This window comes from Pseudorasbora parva, chromosome 3 (genome assembly GCF_024679245.1).
Source record: "Pseudorasbora parva isolate DD20220531a chromosome 3, ASM2467924v1, whole genome shotgun sequence".
In the NCBI taxonomy this organism is placed as follows: Eukaryota; Metazoa; Chordata; class Actinopteri; order Cypriniformes; family Gobionidae; genus Pseudorasbora; species Pseudorasbora parva.
Genome location: NC_090174.1, coordinates 45,514,536 through 45,530,376, shown reverse-complemented (window position 1 = coordinate 45,530,376; position 15,841 = coordinate 45,514,536). Strand labels below are relative to the sequence as shown.

The following is a 15,841-nucleotide window of genomic DNA, read 5'->3' as shown; positions in this document are numbered from 1 at the left end:
ATTAATTTCTAACACAAGTTAAGCGTTGTGAATGTATGCCCCGAATGTGGTCGCGATTACCTCAGCTCTCATCACGAGAGCTCATCAGCTCATTTATGACGTTAAATGTAATCTGACTCCTAATCTGAGTCTGCTGTGAGACTTACGCGGAAACTCGATCGTTATATTGAACACACGTTCAGTATTTAATTGTACTTTCTGAACTCAGTCACTAATTCAGTAGCGTGGCTTTGGGAATGGCCTCACAGGGCAGCGAAGCATTCTGGGAATTGTAGTCTTTCATCCCCATGAGACAAAAATAAATTTTCTGCCTTTTCTCAGTCTAGAAGGGACCAAATTCAAAAATAATTTCACATTTCTACTACATTAATGACCCAGTTTAAATACAGATTCATCTTCCCAGCGCTGAAGTACCCCTTTAACTTCTCTATTATTGTTGTTCGGTTCGTGTAAAATTGGGATGATTGGTCGGTGTAGTTTTTGTCCCGCCCCTCCTCCACTGTGATTGGACGGCCTGGTAAAAAGGAACTGCCTATTACCAAACGTTAAACAGTACAAACAAAACTAAAAAGACGGGGTAAATCAACTCCTGAAATATTATTATGGTAGGCCTGCCCTACATAGTGCATCAAATGCATCAATGTCATCAGTTTGCCTAAATTAGAACACAGAACGTTCATATGTTTTACGCACCATTTACACGTGGTAGGGATCAGGTGTAAATTTCTTTTGTACCAACTAACATTTCCGAAAATTTACGTCAGAGCGGCTTACGAACGATTTACACACAAATTCGTTCTGCTCGTGTTTCATGAATAAGGCCCATTGTCTTTTAAAGTTATGGTAATTTATTGCCTACAAAAACGGCCGGTTTGGACTACAACAAGCTTCTTCCTGGGTTGGTGACATCATAAACCCTTGTTATTAACATAAACACTGCCGCAGATGTGACTTCTTCCCGTAATGGTAAGGGGCTTGGCGTTTCTGGACAACCTCTGCTTGGCACTTCAGCCAATGATGTCACCAACACGGGAAGAAGCTTGTTGAAGTCCAAACTGGCCGTTTTTGTATAGGCAATACATGAAACTAGATTTGGCCATCTAACCAATCTAAGACCATTGTGTTTTTCGGAGGGATGGGCTTCATGGGCTTCAAGCAGGAAGCAAACAAGCCGTTCAAAGGACGGTGATGTGGAATAAAAAGGCAAAATATACGAAAAATACGGCGTAAAAAAAGAAAGAAAAGTAGTTACACTGCGCCCCATCAACACAACCAAGTCTAGAAAAAAACCACGGAACCACCCCTTTAATATGCAAGTCACTAGATCCACTTAAAATGTAAATATTTTTTTCCATGCTTCCTCTCATCCTCTTTGTTCACCTCGAATAACATTGATTGCATAGTTATAAAACCAATGCTTATACATGCAGCTCTGGGAGAAATCACTAGAAACCATGGAGTTCACTTTCACTATAATGCTCTAGATTTTTTGAGGCCTGACAAAACTAAAATTTGTATAACACATTTTCCATCTTAAAAACCATCTCTATATTAAAACATATGTCAAAAGCAGAAAAGTTAATTCATGTATTCATGACCCCAAGGCTAGATTATTGTAATGCCTTACTGGTTATTTAATCAACCACAAGTGTCAAATAACAGGTAGTATAACATGAAGTTGATTCAGAGCCCTCAAAAATAAATAATTAAATTCACTTGGCCATGCTGGCAGTAAGTTTGCACTTTAGCAATGTGCGTATAAATGTGTATGCTTATGTGAATGTGCTTTTGTATGTGTAAAAGTGTTCACAAGTGTGCTACAAGTATTGTAAGTGTGTGTTTCAGTGAATGCATAAACAGTGACGGTACTTACTCATGGCAGAATCTTTGATCTTTGTAACTGAAACAGACATGGTTAGAATACTAAATGGTCACAATACATACAGGAATAAAGGATTGCTCTTTTACAGTTATTATTTAGTTTTATGGTCTTACTCTGAAGCTGATATGCAACTTGTCTCACATGAGGATGAATTGCTGAATTATGTAAAAGTATCAGTAATACTGTTTTTTACCGATGAAAGGTGCTGTACTGGCGCTTTTCACACCAGATGGCACCACAATTGTTTTTAATCCTGTCACAGGATTTTTATGGGTGTAGTTATCACACACAGTTGAAAAACACTCACCTGACTGAGGTGGAGGTGTAGCCCAGATAAATGAATCTGTGAAGAAACACAATAACAGATCATGAATAGGCCTAAAGGAACCTAAGCCTAAGTCTCTTTTCTCAATGGAATCAGATTTAACACAAAGATACAAAGAATCCTGTCACAGTAGTTTGATGACATTTTGCTGAGATCTATACTATAGCAAACACAAATGATTGTTTAGAAAAGTTGAATCTGTTTCTGTAAATGCCCAGTGGATATTATAGACTGTGAAGTTAATTTTTTTAGGAGCTACTGTGGTGTCATTATTACTTATTTTAATCTGATTTTATATGGAGTTAACAAAAATCACATTCTCTTTCTCTTGCAAAAAATGTCAAGATTGCTGTGATTGTGTTTCCACACCTTTTGCAATAGGATAAAGGCTATACTGAAACAAGTTTTTTTCCCCACAATAAAACCAGATATTTGATGTTTCAGCATGCTGGAAAACACCTTATTTTTTTGAATTTCACAGCACCCACATGAGCTCATTCCTGACAACATAATGATCCCCGTTTAGAGAGAAAGGCATTTAACAGGAGAAATCTTAGAGTAGTAATTGTTTACAAATGTCATAGTATTTTTAGACACAAATAATAAAGGCAATTTTCTCCCACACTTCCAATCTATCAATTGAAAATTGCCTATCAAACACCATATTTCAAAAAGTAATAACATACCCACTCAGTAAGATGCCAAGCAACACCATAAAAAAGGGATTTGATGAAAGTGGAAACTTAACAGTTAATACAGAAGAAAAATACCCTTCTGTTAGGGGGAGGAGTCTGTTGCCACCCTGTTGTCTAGACTACTTCAGAGCCATAGAGGACTACCTGAGACCGAAACAACCAATCAAACCACTCTTGACATTTCAACAGCCAATGACTGATCAGAATTACTCAGCACATTATAACAACCCCCAAAGAGCACAGGTCTAAAAACAGATTCTGCAAATCATACAGACTGCAATAAAAGCTTGAAAGCCAACTCTTGATATGCGTTTTGTACAGGGATAAAATTAGTTTATTAAAATTAAGTTATATTAAGGCAGATTAGAACCCCTTTTTACAATTTTAGCCAAAACATTACCACTAGACCAGCAAATCATACTTGGCTTTAATTTGCTTATACATTTAATTTATCCATGACCTAGAAAATCCTGGAACTGACAGAAGCACCAAGCTCATTTAGAGCGCATAAAAAAAGATAAAAGAAAAGAAAAAAAGCTGTTCAAGATTAAAACAGTAAAACATGTGTATAAATTAATTATTATTCATGCAATACAGGCCAATGTTATTTTGTGACATCACAACCCCCAACCCTAACAGTCCTTTCTACAACAAATGGAAATAAGCATAAAAAGACTTTACATTTATTTTGTATAAGTGTAATTTATAATGAAATATATTTAATTGTACGGATGAAAGTAGAAAAATTCTCTCACACCACTCAGACTTTGCAAATAAAAAAAGTAATGTCCTGTAAACAGTGCAAAAAATAAATAACAACCCCAATCATGAAATTACTTAAACCATCAAAATAATTGCACACTCTAAGAACACTCTACATACAAATATAGATAAATAATACAAAAGATGGATTTAAAATAGGGATGTGCATTATATATCGTCTGCTATAATATCTTTTTTGTATTTTTGTTTTTTTGTTTTAACAATGTGCGATCTGACATTATCGAGTACATCCCTCACATACTCCAGAGAATGCACTACGTGATTAACCATTTTTGTTTCCCAGAATGTTCTGTGTTTACTGGGTAGTCTTGTAGACTAGACTAGTGTGGATGCACATTTAAAGTGCATGTTTTAACTGCGTGATGATGAAGTCTTTATTTATATAATTTAACATAGGTAATAAATATCACACAAAGAGTGAAGTTATTAGCATGATAAATGTGATATTGATTTTGAATATGAATATTGAATATTATATTGATTCAAGTTTACAAAACAATAAGTTAATATTAAGTGACTTACACTGTTTTTGCTCTATTTTGCCAACGGAAATGGTTCAAAACAAAGCCACAGTACTGTAAGTGCGTCTCTGAGCAACACACGGAGGGGTTTCCTTACTATATGCATTAGCTTTTTTGAATGAACCACTTGAATTCCTGAATGAATCAGCCATATGAATTATTCAGTTGAATCTCAATGACAGTGACTTACTTCTAATTTGACATTTAAAGTATTTTCATGTTGTAAATTATGTAAAATATATGTAAAATTACAATATGCAACATTTTATGTTTAAAACAGTTAAACATTATTTCTGCATTTGTTAACTGTGGGTTATTTATTTGTCACCTCTGAGCTCATTAAACAGTCTGTGTAAATGCTACCTCAAATGCAGGGGTAGTTTCCAGGCCTTTGCAAAGATGAATTTTGTTGATACTTATTTAATTTTATTGGTAGAAGACCTATTGTGTTTTATTATAATTACATTTAATTACATTTATGAAACTGACCCAAAAGTGTGTGCATGCATATAATTAGGTTAAACATTTTTTTTTATAAAAGGTAAAAACGCCCATAAAATGTAAAAATAAATTGAAACGTATTAGAAAAGATAATTTCTGTCACTGCTGTGAACCGTCTACCACAGTTAATATGAAGAATATCAAAACCTTTAGGAGTCAGCTGTCCAAGGCTATAAACCTGCCAAGGTAATAACACAATAACACACTCAACAAAATAGCATTCAATTATCATTATCGATAAAACTCAAAAAGACTGGAGGCTATAATTGGTGCCAAAGTGGCTTCAACAAAGTATTGAGCAAAGGTTATGAATACTACAATCACACTGGGCATCTAATATTATTTGCAAAGTCTTCAAAAAAAAACTTATTTCACGGTTTCATTATGGGGTATATTGTTTGTAGAACAATTTTGAAAAACAATGAATTTAAACCATTTTGGAATAAGACTTTAAAATACCAAAATGTGGAAAAAGTGAAGGGCTGTGAATACTTTCTGTATGCACTGTGAATAACTGTTCCCAAGTGGACAAAAAAACTGAAATACAAGATCTGACTAGTTTGTTTACAAAAAGATTATAAAAAGCTTTTCTAGGTTCACTGTTGCTTTATGATTTTCTCCAGCAAAAATTTCGAATCAGCACAAAGCAGCATTTTTGTAAGAATTCAATACACTGTTTTACAAATTAGTATTAGGCAAGGCAAGGCAAGGCAAGTTTATTTATATAGCACATTTCATACACAATGGCAATTCAAAGTGCTTTACATAGAAAGGAATTAAAATAGGGCTAAAAAATGCATAAGAAAAAGAATACAATGTAAAGAGAATTCAAAGTAATAAAATGATGATAACCAAAGAAAAGAACAGGTAAACTAAAACAGTTATAAAAAAATATTTAAAAAATGATGCATAGATAAGGTGCAATCAGTCGGACATACAGTGCTCAGAGCTCATTCAGTAAATGCACAGCTGAACAGATGTGTTTTGAGTCTGGATTTGAATGTGGCTACTGTTGGAGCACATCTGATCTGTTCAGGAAGCTGGTTCCAACTATGGCTGGCATAATAGCTAAAGGCAGACTCTCCTTGCTTTGAGTGAACTCTTGGTATTTCTAACTGACTTGATCCTGCTGATCTGAGTGATCTGTTGGGTTTGTATTTAATCAGCATATCTGCGATGTATTGAGGTCCTAGGTCATTGAGTGATTTATAAACAAGTAATAGTACTTTAAAAATCGATCCTAGATGTAACTGGAAGCCAGTGTAAAGACCTGAGGACTGGTGTGATATGGTCATATTTTCTGGTTCTGCTCAGAATCCTGGCAGCAGCATTCTGTATGAGCTGCAGCTGTCTAATGGTCTTTTTGGGAAGGCCAGTGAGAAGTCCATTACAATAGTCCACCCTACTGGTGATGAAAGCGTGAACCAGTTTCTCTAAGTCTTGCCTGGAGACAAAACATCTAATCCTTGCAATATTTTTCAGATGATAGTATGCTGATTTAGTTATTGCTTTGACATGACTACTGAAACTCAGGTCTGACTCCAAAATCACACCAAGATTCCTGACTTGATTTTTTTGTTATCAGACCTTTAGCCTCAAGATACGCGTTCACCTTGAGAATTTCATCTTTGTTTCCAAATGTAATGATTTCAGTTTTGTCTTTGTTTAACTGAAGATAGTTTTGGCACATCCAGTCGTTAACTTCATCAATGCATTTGCACAGAGAGTCAATGGAGCTGTAGTCATTAGGTGACAGTGCTAAGTAGAGCTGGGTGTCGTCAGCATAGCTGTGGTAAGCAATATTGTTCTTTTTCATTATTTGGCTCAGTGGCAGCATATACAGGTTAAACAGGAGAGGTGCTAGAACTGACCCTTGTGGGACTCCGCATGTCATGGATGTCCACTCAGACTTATGGTCTCCTATACTCACATAATAACCTCTCCCTTCTAAGTATGATCTGAACCATCTGAGGACCATCCCAGAAAGCCTGACCTAGTTTTCCAGCCTGTCTAGAAGTATGTTGTGGTCAACAGTGTCGAATGCAGCACTGAGATCGAGTAGAAACAGAATTGATGTTTTGCCTGTATCAGTATTTAAGCGAATATCATTTATAATCTTTATGAGCGCTGTCTCTGTGCTGTGATGCGGTCGGAAACCAGATTGAAAATTGTCAAAGAATCCGTTTGAGTTTAAGAATTTGTTTAGTTGATTGAAAACAACTTTTTCGATGATTTTGCCTATGAAGGGGAGATTTGAGATTGGTCTGTAGTTGCTCAGTATGGAGTTATCTAGATTTCTCTTTTTCAGAAGAGGCTTAACTATTGCAGTTTTAAGGGCGGTTGGAAAAGTCCCATAGAGAAGTGAGGAGTTCACCACTTCTAGGAGATCTGCTTCCAAACAGTTAAACACATTTTTGAAAAAATAAGTGGGGAGTGCGTCAAGGGCGCAGGTTGATGTTTTAAGATGCTGTACTGTGTCTTCTAAAATTTTACCGTCAATTGTTTCGAAATCAGACATAGTAATTTTCCGAGGGTTTGGTCTGATCTGACTGACCACAGAGCAACTAGAGGATGTGCTGATCGCCTTTCTGATATTTTTGATTTTCTCTGAGAAGAAGGAAGCAAACTCACTGCATTTGCTGTCTGAGAGCATTTCTCTGGGAATGTGACTCGGGGGGTTTGTAAGTCTGTCTACAGTAGCAAAAAGAGTGCGCGTGTTGTTTATGTGTTTGTTTATAATATTTGAGAAGAAGGTCTGTCTAGCTTTGCCTCATTATGCAAATGACACATCAGGATTTTTAGTAAAATAAACATTCAGATTTTAGCTTTTCAAAGAAAGTCATTGTTTCATTTCTCATATATAAAGGATCTTTCTGAAGATGAAAAGCATGAAATGGAGCAATGCCATGCAAAAGGCATAAAAAACTACTTATATTTTGCAAAAACTGAAAAAAGAGACTGTCAAACTGTTAAAAGGATGTGCGAGTGATTTAGAGCACATAAAGAACCCAGTCAGATAGAAACGTATTAAAGGTCCCATTCTTCGCGATTCCATCTTTCAAACTTTAGTTACTGTGAAATGTTGCTGTTGGAGCATAAATAATACCTGTAAAATTATAAAACTCAAAGTTTAATGCCAAGCAAGATATTTTATTTAACAGAAGTTCCCTTTCAAAGTCTACAGCGAACAGCCGGTTTGGACTACACCCCTGCACTTCCTTCAGGAATGACGTCACTAGAACCGTTTGTTTGCGAACCCTCCGCCCACAAGAACACGCAAAATAGGGGGCGTGGTCTTGTTGCTGTCCTACGTGGATAAGAGCGCGCATTCAGGGCTTGCATCTCCCCGTTATGGTAAGAGACGGGACCTTTCCGGGCAAAGTGCGCTAAGCTGCTGTCCAATCACAACACGGGAAGCGCTGGCCCCATCAGAACTCGTTACGTGTTTCTGAAGGAGGGACTTTATAGAACAAGGAAATCATCAGGCCGTTTTTTAGGACAGAGAAAACAGCGCTGTACAGATAAGTAAATTGTGTGAAAAATACTGTTTTTTTACACGCGAAACATGAACTCATGTTATATTGCACACTGTAAATATAATCAAAGCTTCGAAAACACGCGAAGAACGGGACCTTTAAGGGAATGTCTGTCAAATTTCAGCGGTATTATCTGGCTCTCTCTTTTCTTGTTCCTTTAAACTAGGTTTGTATAAATGCAAATAAATCCACTGTTGGCCTTTAGTTAAGCCATGCCTTCTACAGGATGCGTCTCACATACACACAAAACACAGCAACAGCACTTTTCAGTTGAGCTTATTTTATTTAGTTCATTACAGTCATGTAAAGTGGGCAACATCAAAAGTTTTTTACATGCCGTTTAGTGTGTAAATCTGAAATGTTTGTTGCTGCAATATATTGTTGACCAGAAGCTATATAAAAGACCTTAGTTCCCCCCTTCTCTTATTTGATTCTGTATTGTAATCCAAGCAGTTCAAAATAAAACATCACACAGCATTCTTTTTACCACCTAATTTTGAATTAACACAAACTTTCATATGTACTTTGAATCTACTATCAGACGCTCAATACAGTACAAAGAATTATGAGCATTTATATTCAGTGTTGAGTAATGCACATAACCAACTGAAAAAAGTCCCAAGAATACTATACACTATCCCAGATAGAATAAAACTACTCAGTAATAGTTAATTATGAGCTGTAGTTCATACCCTGTTTCTGAGATATCAGTCAACAGAACAATTTTATAGTTTCATTATTCATTATTCATTATTTTTGCCATTATTCACTTCAAGGACTGAATGCCAAACAGAAAAACAGCATAAAGAGATCTCAATGATAGTACAACTAAACTGGCTTCATTCTGTCAGAACTTTATCACTGTTTAAATAAGAGTCCTGGTACTTTGTTTATGACAGTCATGGCAATTCAGGCACAGAAATTTTATACTCAATATGGTGTATGTAAAATATCTGAGGGTATACCTCACCCAAGGGTGTACCTTGCAATACTCTCACCCAAGTAATTTGCTTTACTAAAAAAAATAGCCCAGTATGTTTCCCTCTCCCTCACGTGGAACCTGAATACACACCACAATATAAAGAATTTGCATCCTCATAGGTAAAACCTAAATTAATCTGTTTGTTTTCATCTGTTGACATTGTAGAAGCAGAAAGTGGCGTTTGGACGGTGTTGTATTAGTCGTCTTACAGCTAAACCTTGTCGAACTATGGCCAAGGTCAGGAAGCAAACAAACGGCTAAACCGACTATCTGCAGCTCTCTCACATCCCCGGAGTCAGATAAATCCCAGGACAATTTCATCTAGATATTATCACAGAGACAGTGTCTGTTCCCTGATTTAGTAAATATAAAAAAAAAACATCAAAACCATTCAACAGTAAAAAAATTATTAATTGATTTCCAACAAATAAACAACAGATATAATACAGATGAACAATTGATAAAGCTTGGGCTACTGAATAGTTGATCCCTTTCCCTAAAAATGCATAATGATATGAATAAAGATAATAATCTAGATGTGCTGTTACCTGTCTAAAACCTGATGACACTAACATTTTTTTTTTTTTTTTTTTTTACTGTTTGTTCAAATTGCTTATTTAAAATGAGCTAAAGGAACACAATTGCTATACATTTTGTCCAAACTTAATTTGATTGTTTTCAATCCACTTAAATATAAGTCAATTTAACGTCAAACTTAATCTGTTTGTGTTGTTACATGAATAATTTGTGTTGCATTAACTAAAAATGGGCGGGGCTTGTTAGTTATGTTGGAATTATTGGAACAATTTAAATTATTGTGGATTACCATTGTGGAGAAGAGTGGAGCGTTTCCTTAGGTTGTGGACTAAAACAACTAAATGTTATAGAGGCTTTGTTGAAAGAGCTATTAATGCTTATATAAGATGCTAATGTGTGCTATTGCTAGCTAAAAGTTTGTTAACTAGCTAGTGTATGAAACAATTACATTTAAGTGGATGAACAAATATATGAAATTAAATGTCTGAATCATGACAGGGTCATATCAAATTCACTTTTAAACTACTTGAGTAATTAAAATGTATTCATTCCATGATGTTGAAGTTACATGAACAAATTATGTTTGTTTAACGCAATTGATTTATGTGGGACCGATGTACACAATCAAATCATGTAACTCTAACACACTTTTTTTTCCAGTGTACATTACATTAAATGAGTCCACCCCCCAAGATTATTGTTTAAACACGAACTGCGTCTGTAATTTATAATAATATCTTCAGCATTACTCAGAAGTATTAGTGTTACTGCTATAGAAGGAGAACAATTGGCTAAATTGGTAAATTAATAAAATCAACAACATGTGTGCTCGATCCTATACCAACTAGGCAATTAGAAGATGCTTCCAGAGGTCATAGATCCTCTTCTTAATAAAATTAATTAATCTTTGTCATTAGGATATGTACCAAAATTTTTTTATTGGATATTATTAAAAAAATAACATAAATAAATAATCATCGATCGTAAAGAATTAGCCAATTACATGCCAATCTCAAATCTACTGTCTCAGTCAAAAATAATGCAAAAGGCAGTGTCTTCACAATTATGTTCATTTTAGAAAGAAACGCATCTGTGAGGATTTCCAGTCAGGATTTAGACCGCATCATAGTACTGAGACTGCTCCAATTAGAGTTACAAATGATTTACTCTTATCAACTGATCCTGGTCGTATTTCTCTATTAGTGTTACTCGATCTTAGCGCTGCATTCAATACTATTGACCACAACATTCTTCTGAATGGACTCGAAAATTATGCTGGCATTAGTGGAACTGCACTGGCAAATCATAGTAATCTGACCATTTTGAATTTATAGCAATAAATTAAGAGATGTCATACCGATCACGAGTTCGTTATGGAGTACCGCGGGGCTCAGTGCTAGGACCATATCTTTTCACCTTTTACATACTACCACTCGGAGCTCCACAAGTAGTAACCTAGAATACTGTCTAACACTTGATGTCTAATACTGTCTAACACTGCTCTGTCAAGTCCTCGTCATCAGTGAGTAACCCGTGTGTGCTCTTTGATACCAAGCTTTCATTTGAAAGCCATGTTTCTAGCGTCTGTAAAACTGCACTCTATCTTAAAAATATATCTTAATTACGACAGATGCTTTCAATGCAAAATGCTGAACAGTTAGTTCATGCATTCATGACCTCAAGGCTAGATTATTGTAATGCTCTACGGGGTGGTTGCCCTGCTTGCGTAATAAACAAACTCTAACTGGTCCAAAATGCAGCAGCTCAAGTTCTTACTAGAACCAGGAAGTATGATCATCATAGCCTGGTTCTGTCAACACTGCACTGACTCCTTATTAAACATTGTATAAATGTTTAAGTCTTTCTTATTACTTACAAAGCACTAAAGGGTTTAGCTTCTCAGTACTTGAGTGAGCTTTTAACACATTTTACTTCATCCCATCAATTGTAGAACCACTGTAGTGAGATGGGCTTTTTAACTACGTCTTTAGTACATTTTATTTAGTCTGACGTTTTCATTCTCAATTCTAGTCAGAAAATGAGTCTGATACTGCTCTATTGGGCTGTAATTATTATGGGGCGAGTTTCAACCAAACCAGGAAAGACCTCAATTGGGTAGACCTACAACCAATCAGAGCAACAGAGCAACGCATAATGTTAGTTGTTAGTTGTCAAATGTCAACAGAACTCAACTGCACTGTTCCTGCGGTTTTCTCACAGGTTGTTTTCCATGTCTACGGGTTGAAGCGACCTAAATTATGTGATATATTATATTATGTGAATTTTAGCAGGCAACCGTGCCAAAATAACACACATTTTACCCCCCAAACGCCATTTTTCCTCTATGGATCAAGTCCAGACCTACGGAAGCTTATTGCATTCACTTGAGAAAAAAAAAAAATCTACTCTGTTTTTCTGAATTAATGAGATCAAAATCCAGCCAAGAGCTCTATTTTAGCTGGATTGCGTGGAAGTAAACATGTCCCGCCTTTCAAATTTAATCCGGATTTATTTTACTTTGGGTTTGAGACATTGTCTAATAAAAAGTAATATAAATGGTATTGTTTTTAGTGCGTTAAATTTGTGCAGACACCTCAAGAATTTGCCCGTTTCTCCATATCAGATATGGTATGCTTTGCGAGCCCGATCTCATGAAAATGCGTATAAATAAGTGTGCAATCTTGTGGAATGTGTACGCTAAAATGAGTTTTGGTGTGCATATGGTACACAGTTTTTCACGTGCTTATGATACGCACTTTATGGCGTATTATACGTACGAACCCCCCACCCCACCATCCCCAACCTACCCAATAGCATGTCATATGCACGCCATAAAGTGCGTATCATATGCACGCAAAAGACTGTGTAGCACGTGCATTATCTCAGTATACATTCCACACAATATACATTCCAGAAGATATTAGACACAATTTCACACTCGTAATATTGATACGCATTACTATGTGATCGAGTTAAGATGATGCATCTGAAATGCATTCAGGCTGGCTACGTGGTGACACAAGAGACAATCAGGCAATTGTTGAAAATACTGGATCAGTGCAATAGCAATGTCAAGCAGATCAGAATGTTCTTTTCTGCTGTCTTGAGGTGTCTGCACAAAGTTGATGCACTAAAAACAATACAATTTTTATTACTTAAAAACGCTTAAAAACAATGTCTCAAACCCAAAGTAAAATAAATCTGGATTAAATTTGAAAGGCGGGACATGTTTACTTCCATGCAATCCAGCTAAAATAGAGCTCTTGGCTGGATTTTGAGGGATCTCATTAATTCAGAAAAACAGAGCAAAAAAAAAATATTCATGAAAAATTCTCTCATAATTCTGAGATAATTAAGTCATTCATTCAGAAAAACAGAGCAAAAAAAATATTCATGAAAAATTCTCTCATAATTCTGAGATAATTAAGTCATTAATTCAGAAAAACGGAGTAGAATTTTTTTCTCTCAAGTGAACGCAATAAGCTTCCGTACAGACCAAACTGCCCAAGCTCAAATGTTATGGGTGAAGCTGAGTTCGGCTTGCATCCAAACTACCTTTTATGGGTCTTGAGAGAGGGAATGTCGTTGCTGCCAATGATTGGAGGCCTTTCTGAGCCATCAGATTTCAACAAAAGTATCTTAATTTGGGTTTCGAAGATGGTCTTACGGGTCTGGAACGGCATGAGGGTGAGTAACTAATGACAGAATGTTCATTTTTGGGTGAACTAACCCTTTAAGTCTGAACAAAGCAGATGACAGGAGCAGAACTAATTCAATAGTATACTAAAAATGCATGAAACTGTCAAGTAGTGAACTTAAGTTAGAATAACTCACACACACAAGTACGTACAGATGCAGCCTTACATACGTACGTACACACACACACACACACACACACACACACACGTCTGTTTCACTATCTTTGTGGGGACTCTCCATAGACGTAATTGTTTTTATACCATACAAACCGTATTTTCTATCCCCCTACGACCTACCCATCACAGGAAACATTCAGCATTTTTACCTTCTCAAAAAAATAAAAATAAAAAAATAAAAAAATAAATAAACTCATCCTGTATGATTTATAAGCCTTTTGAAAAGGTGATCTCAGGTTTTACTATCCTTTTGGAGACATTTGGTCCCCACAATGTAGCCTAATATAAACAAGGGCACACACACGCGCACACACACCTCTTTGTAGCAGCAGCCCAATAATTCAAGTATGCTTTGTTGGGTGAATATATAAAAATAAAATAAAAAACTGAAATAATGGATCTTCAGATCTTAACGACTTGCCCTTTGTGTAGGCCTACTTCTCAGTCATTTGAGTTAATAGTTATGCTTAGATGTATTAAAATGTAGACATAGTTTAGTCCAAAAAGATTGCTGTTAATAATTAACATGTGAAGAGGTTTTTTTTCCCACTAGTCTAAAAATTACACCTAAACTCCTAGACAGGTTCACTACTCATATGTTGTATTTATTCATTTAAGATCTAAACACTAAAGGAAGCAATAAGCCAGCTACAAATGATAAAATATTAAGTACATACCCAGTTACTGAGATGCCAACCAACACGAGAAGAAAGGTATTAGCATTTTGAAGGGGTTTCATTATTCCTGTATTAAGTTTTGTGTCCTTAATCAATCGAAGAACTGAATGCCAGACAGACGAAGCAACCACGAGTGATAATGGAAGGAGTGTGTTGCTGTGGAGACATGTTGACAGATTGTCAAGGAAACAAACGTCAGTAATGTTACCAGCAGAAGAGCAAGGCGAAATGTATGCATTCATTGTTATTTTGCATTGGCATGATATACAAAGTTGAGAGTACACTGAGAATCACTTAGTATGCAGTTCACTTTTTTACCAAACACTTTTTCTAAAATATAAAGCTGCTGTTAACTTACCGGTGTTGTGTAATCAGTTCCTGTGAAAAACCTTTCCAGTGGGTGGAGCGGACATGAATATTAATGAGATTTCCCTTGTTATGGGCGTGGCAAATGAATAGAACTGAACGTATTAGTGCACGCTCCTCAAATAGCAACTCGTTTCATGGATTATTTAGAAAATAAAATGTTAGCTAAGCATTAACTGCAACAGTTCACACTTTCAAAACAAAGAATATTTGGCCTAATATGACAAATCGTCTTAATTGTTTGATTGATTACAGGCATTCAGATAAATAGGTAAGGACACAGAGCAAACAATGAGCGAATAACATGCTCGTCTAGGTTAACGCAGTTTATTATGAACTATTTGTGCCCTAATAAAATGTTTAAAAGCTAGCCATGGTGTGAGTCATCCTGAACTCCTCGTTAATTACAGCCAGTGTTTCTGTTAATTATACCTGGCTGGCCCACTGAAAAAATTGTTTTATTAATCTTGTAATCATCATAAATGACACTGCAATTTATAAGCTAAAGGTTGGAGCTAAACTCTGCAGGGCCCTCCAGGACTGAGTTTGCCCATTGGGATAGGAAGAAAGAATAGGCTCAGGCTGCTCATGTCTTCATCACTAATGTCCTATGGCTTAATTTTGCTTTTGTGATGCATATCATGGACGGTTCACTCTCATTAGTGCCAAGACCCTGTTTTAATATTTTTGTATTACAAAACGGTAATTCTTATAAAACTGTAAAAATAAAAACAATTCAAATAAAACACACACAAAAAAAGATGACACATTTTATTTGTTTACATCATGTCACCTTTAACCAACATAAGAGAACTGTGAATGTTAAAGTGTGTACAGATAATGTAGTATTTCATTCAGGATATCCTGCTTGGAAGTTTATGTTCCACTATTTCAACTTATTAGAGCTTAAAATGAATTTGAGCAAATCATTACTTTACACTAAACCACTGCTGCTGTACACTGTAAAAAACTAAATTCAGGCCCCAATTGAACATTTTCTAGTGACTGGTCACATCTAAATTTTTCAGTTGGCCAAATTAAATTTTTGTGAATTGATGCAATTTAATACACAGAAATTAAATTTGGCCAATTTAAAAAAAAAGAAAGATGTGATCAGTCACTAGAAAATGTTCAATTGGGGCCTGAATTTTTTTTCCCCAG

The 15,841-nt window shown here is 35.8% G+C and overlaps 1 protein-coding gene across 1 annotated transcript in view; it reads right to left on the bottom strand.

Moving 5' to 3' along the window:
* Positions 1-14,859, bottom strand: part of LOC137071997 (globoside alpha-1,3-N-acetylgalactosaminyltransferase 1-like) — a 29,341-nt gene extending 14,482 nt beyond the window's left edge. Inside the window, exons 1-4 of the mRNA XM_067440218.1 lie at positions 14,673-14,859; positions 14,315-14,470; positions 2,190-2,225; positions 1,874-1,900 (exon numbers count right to left, since the gene is read on the bottom strand). Of these exons, the coding sequence (XP_067296319.1) occupies positions 1,874-1,900; positions 2,190-2,225; positions 14,315-14,376 (125 nt within the window). The 5' untranslated portion in view covers positions 14,377-14,470; positions 14,673-14,859. The remainder of the gene's footprint in view (positions 1-1,873; positions 1,901-2,189; positions 2,226-14,314; positions 14,471-14,672) is intronic.
* Between the last annotated feature and the right edge of the window lie 982 nt (positions 14,860-15,841).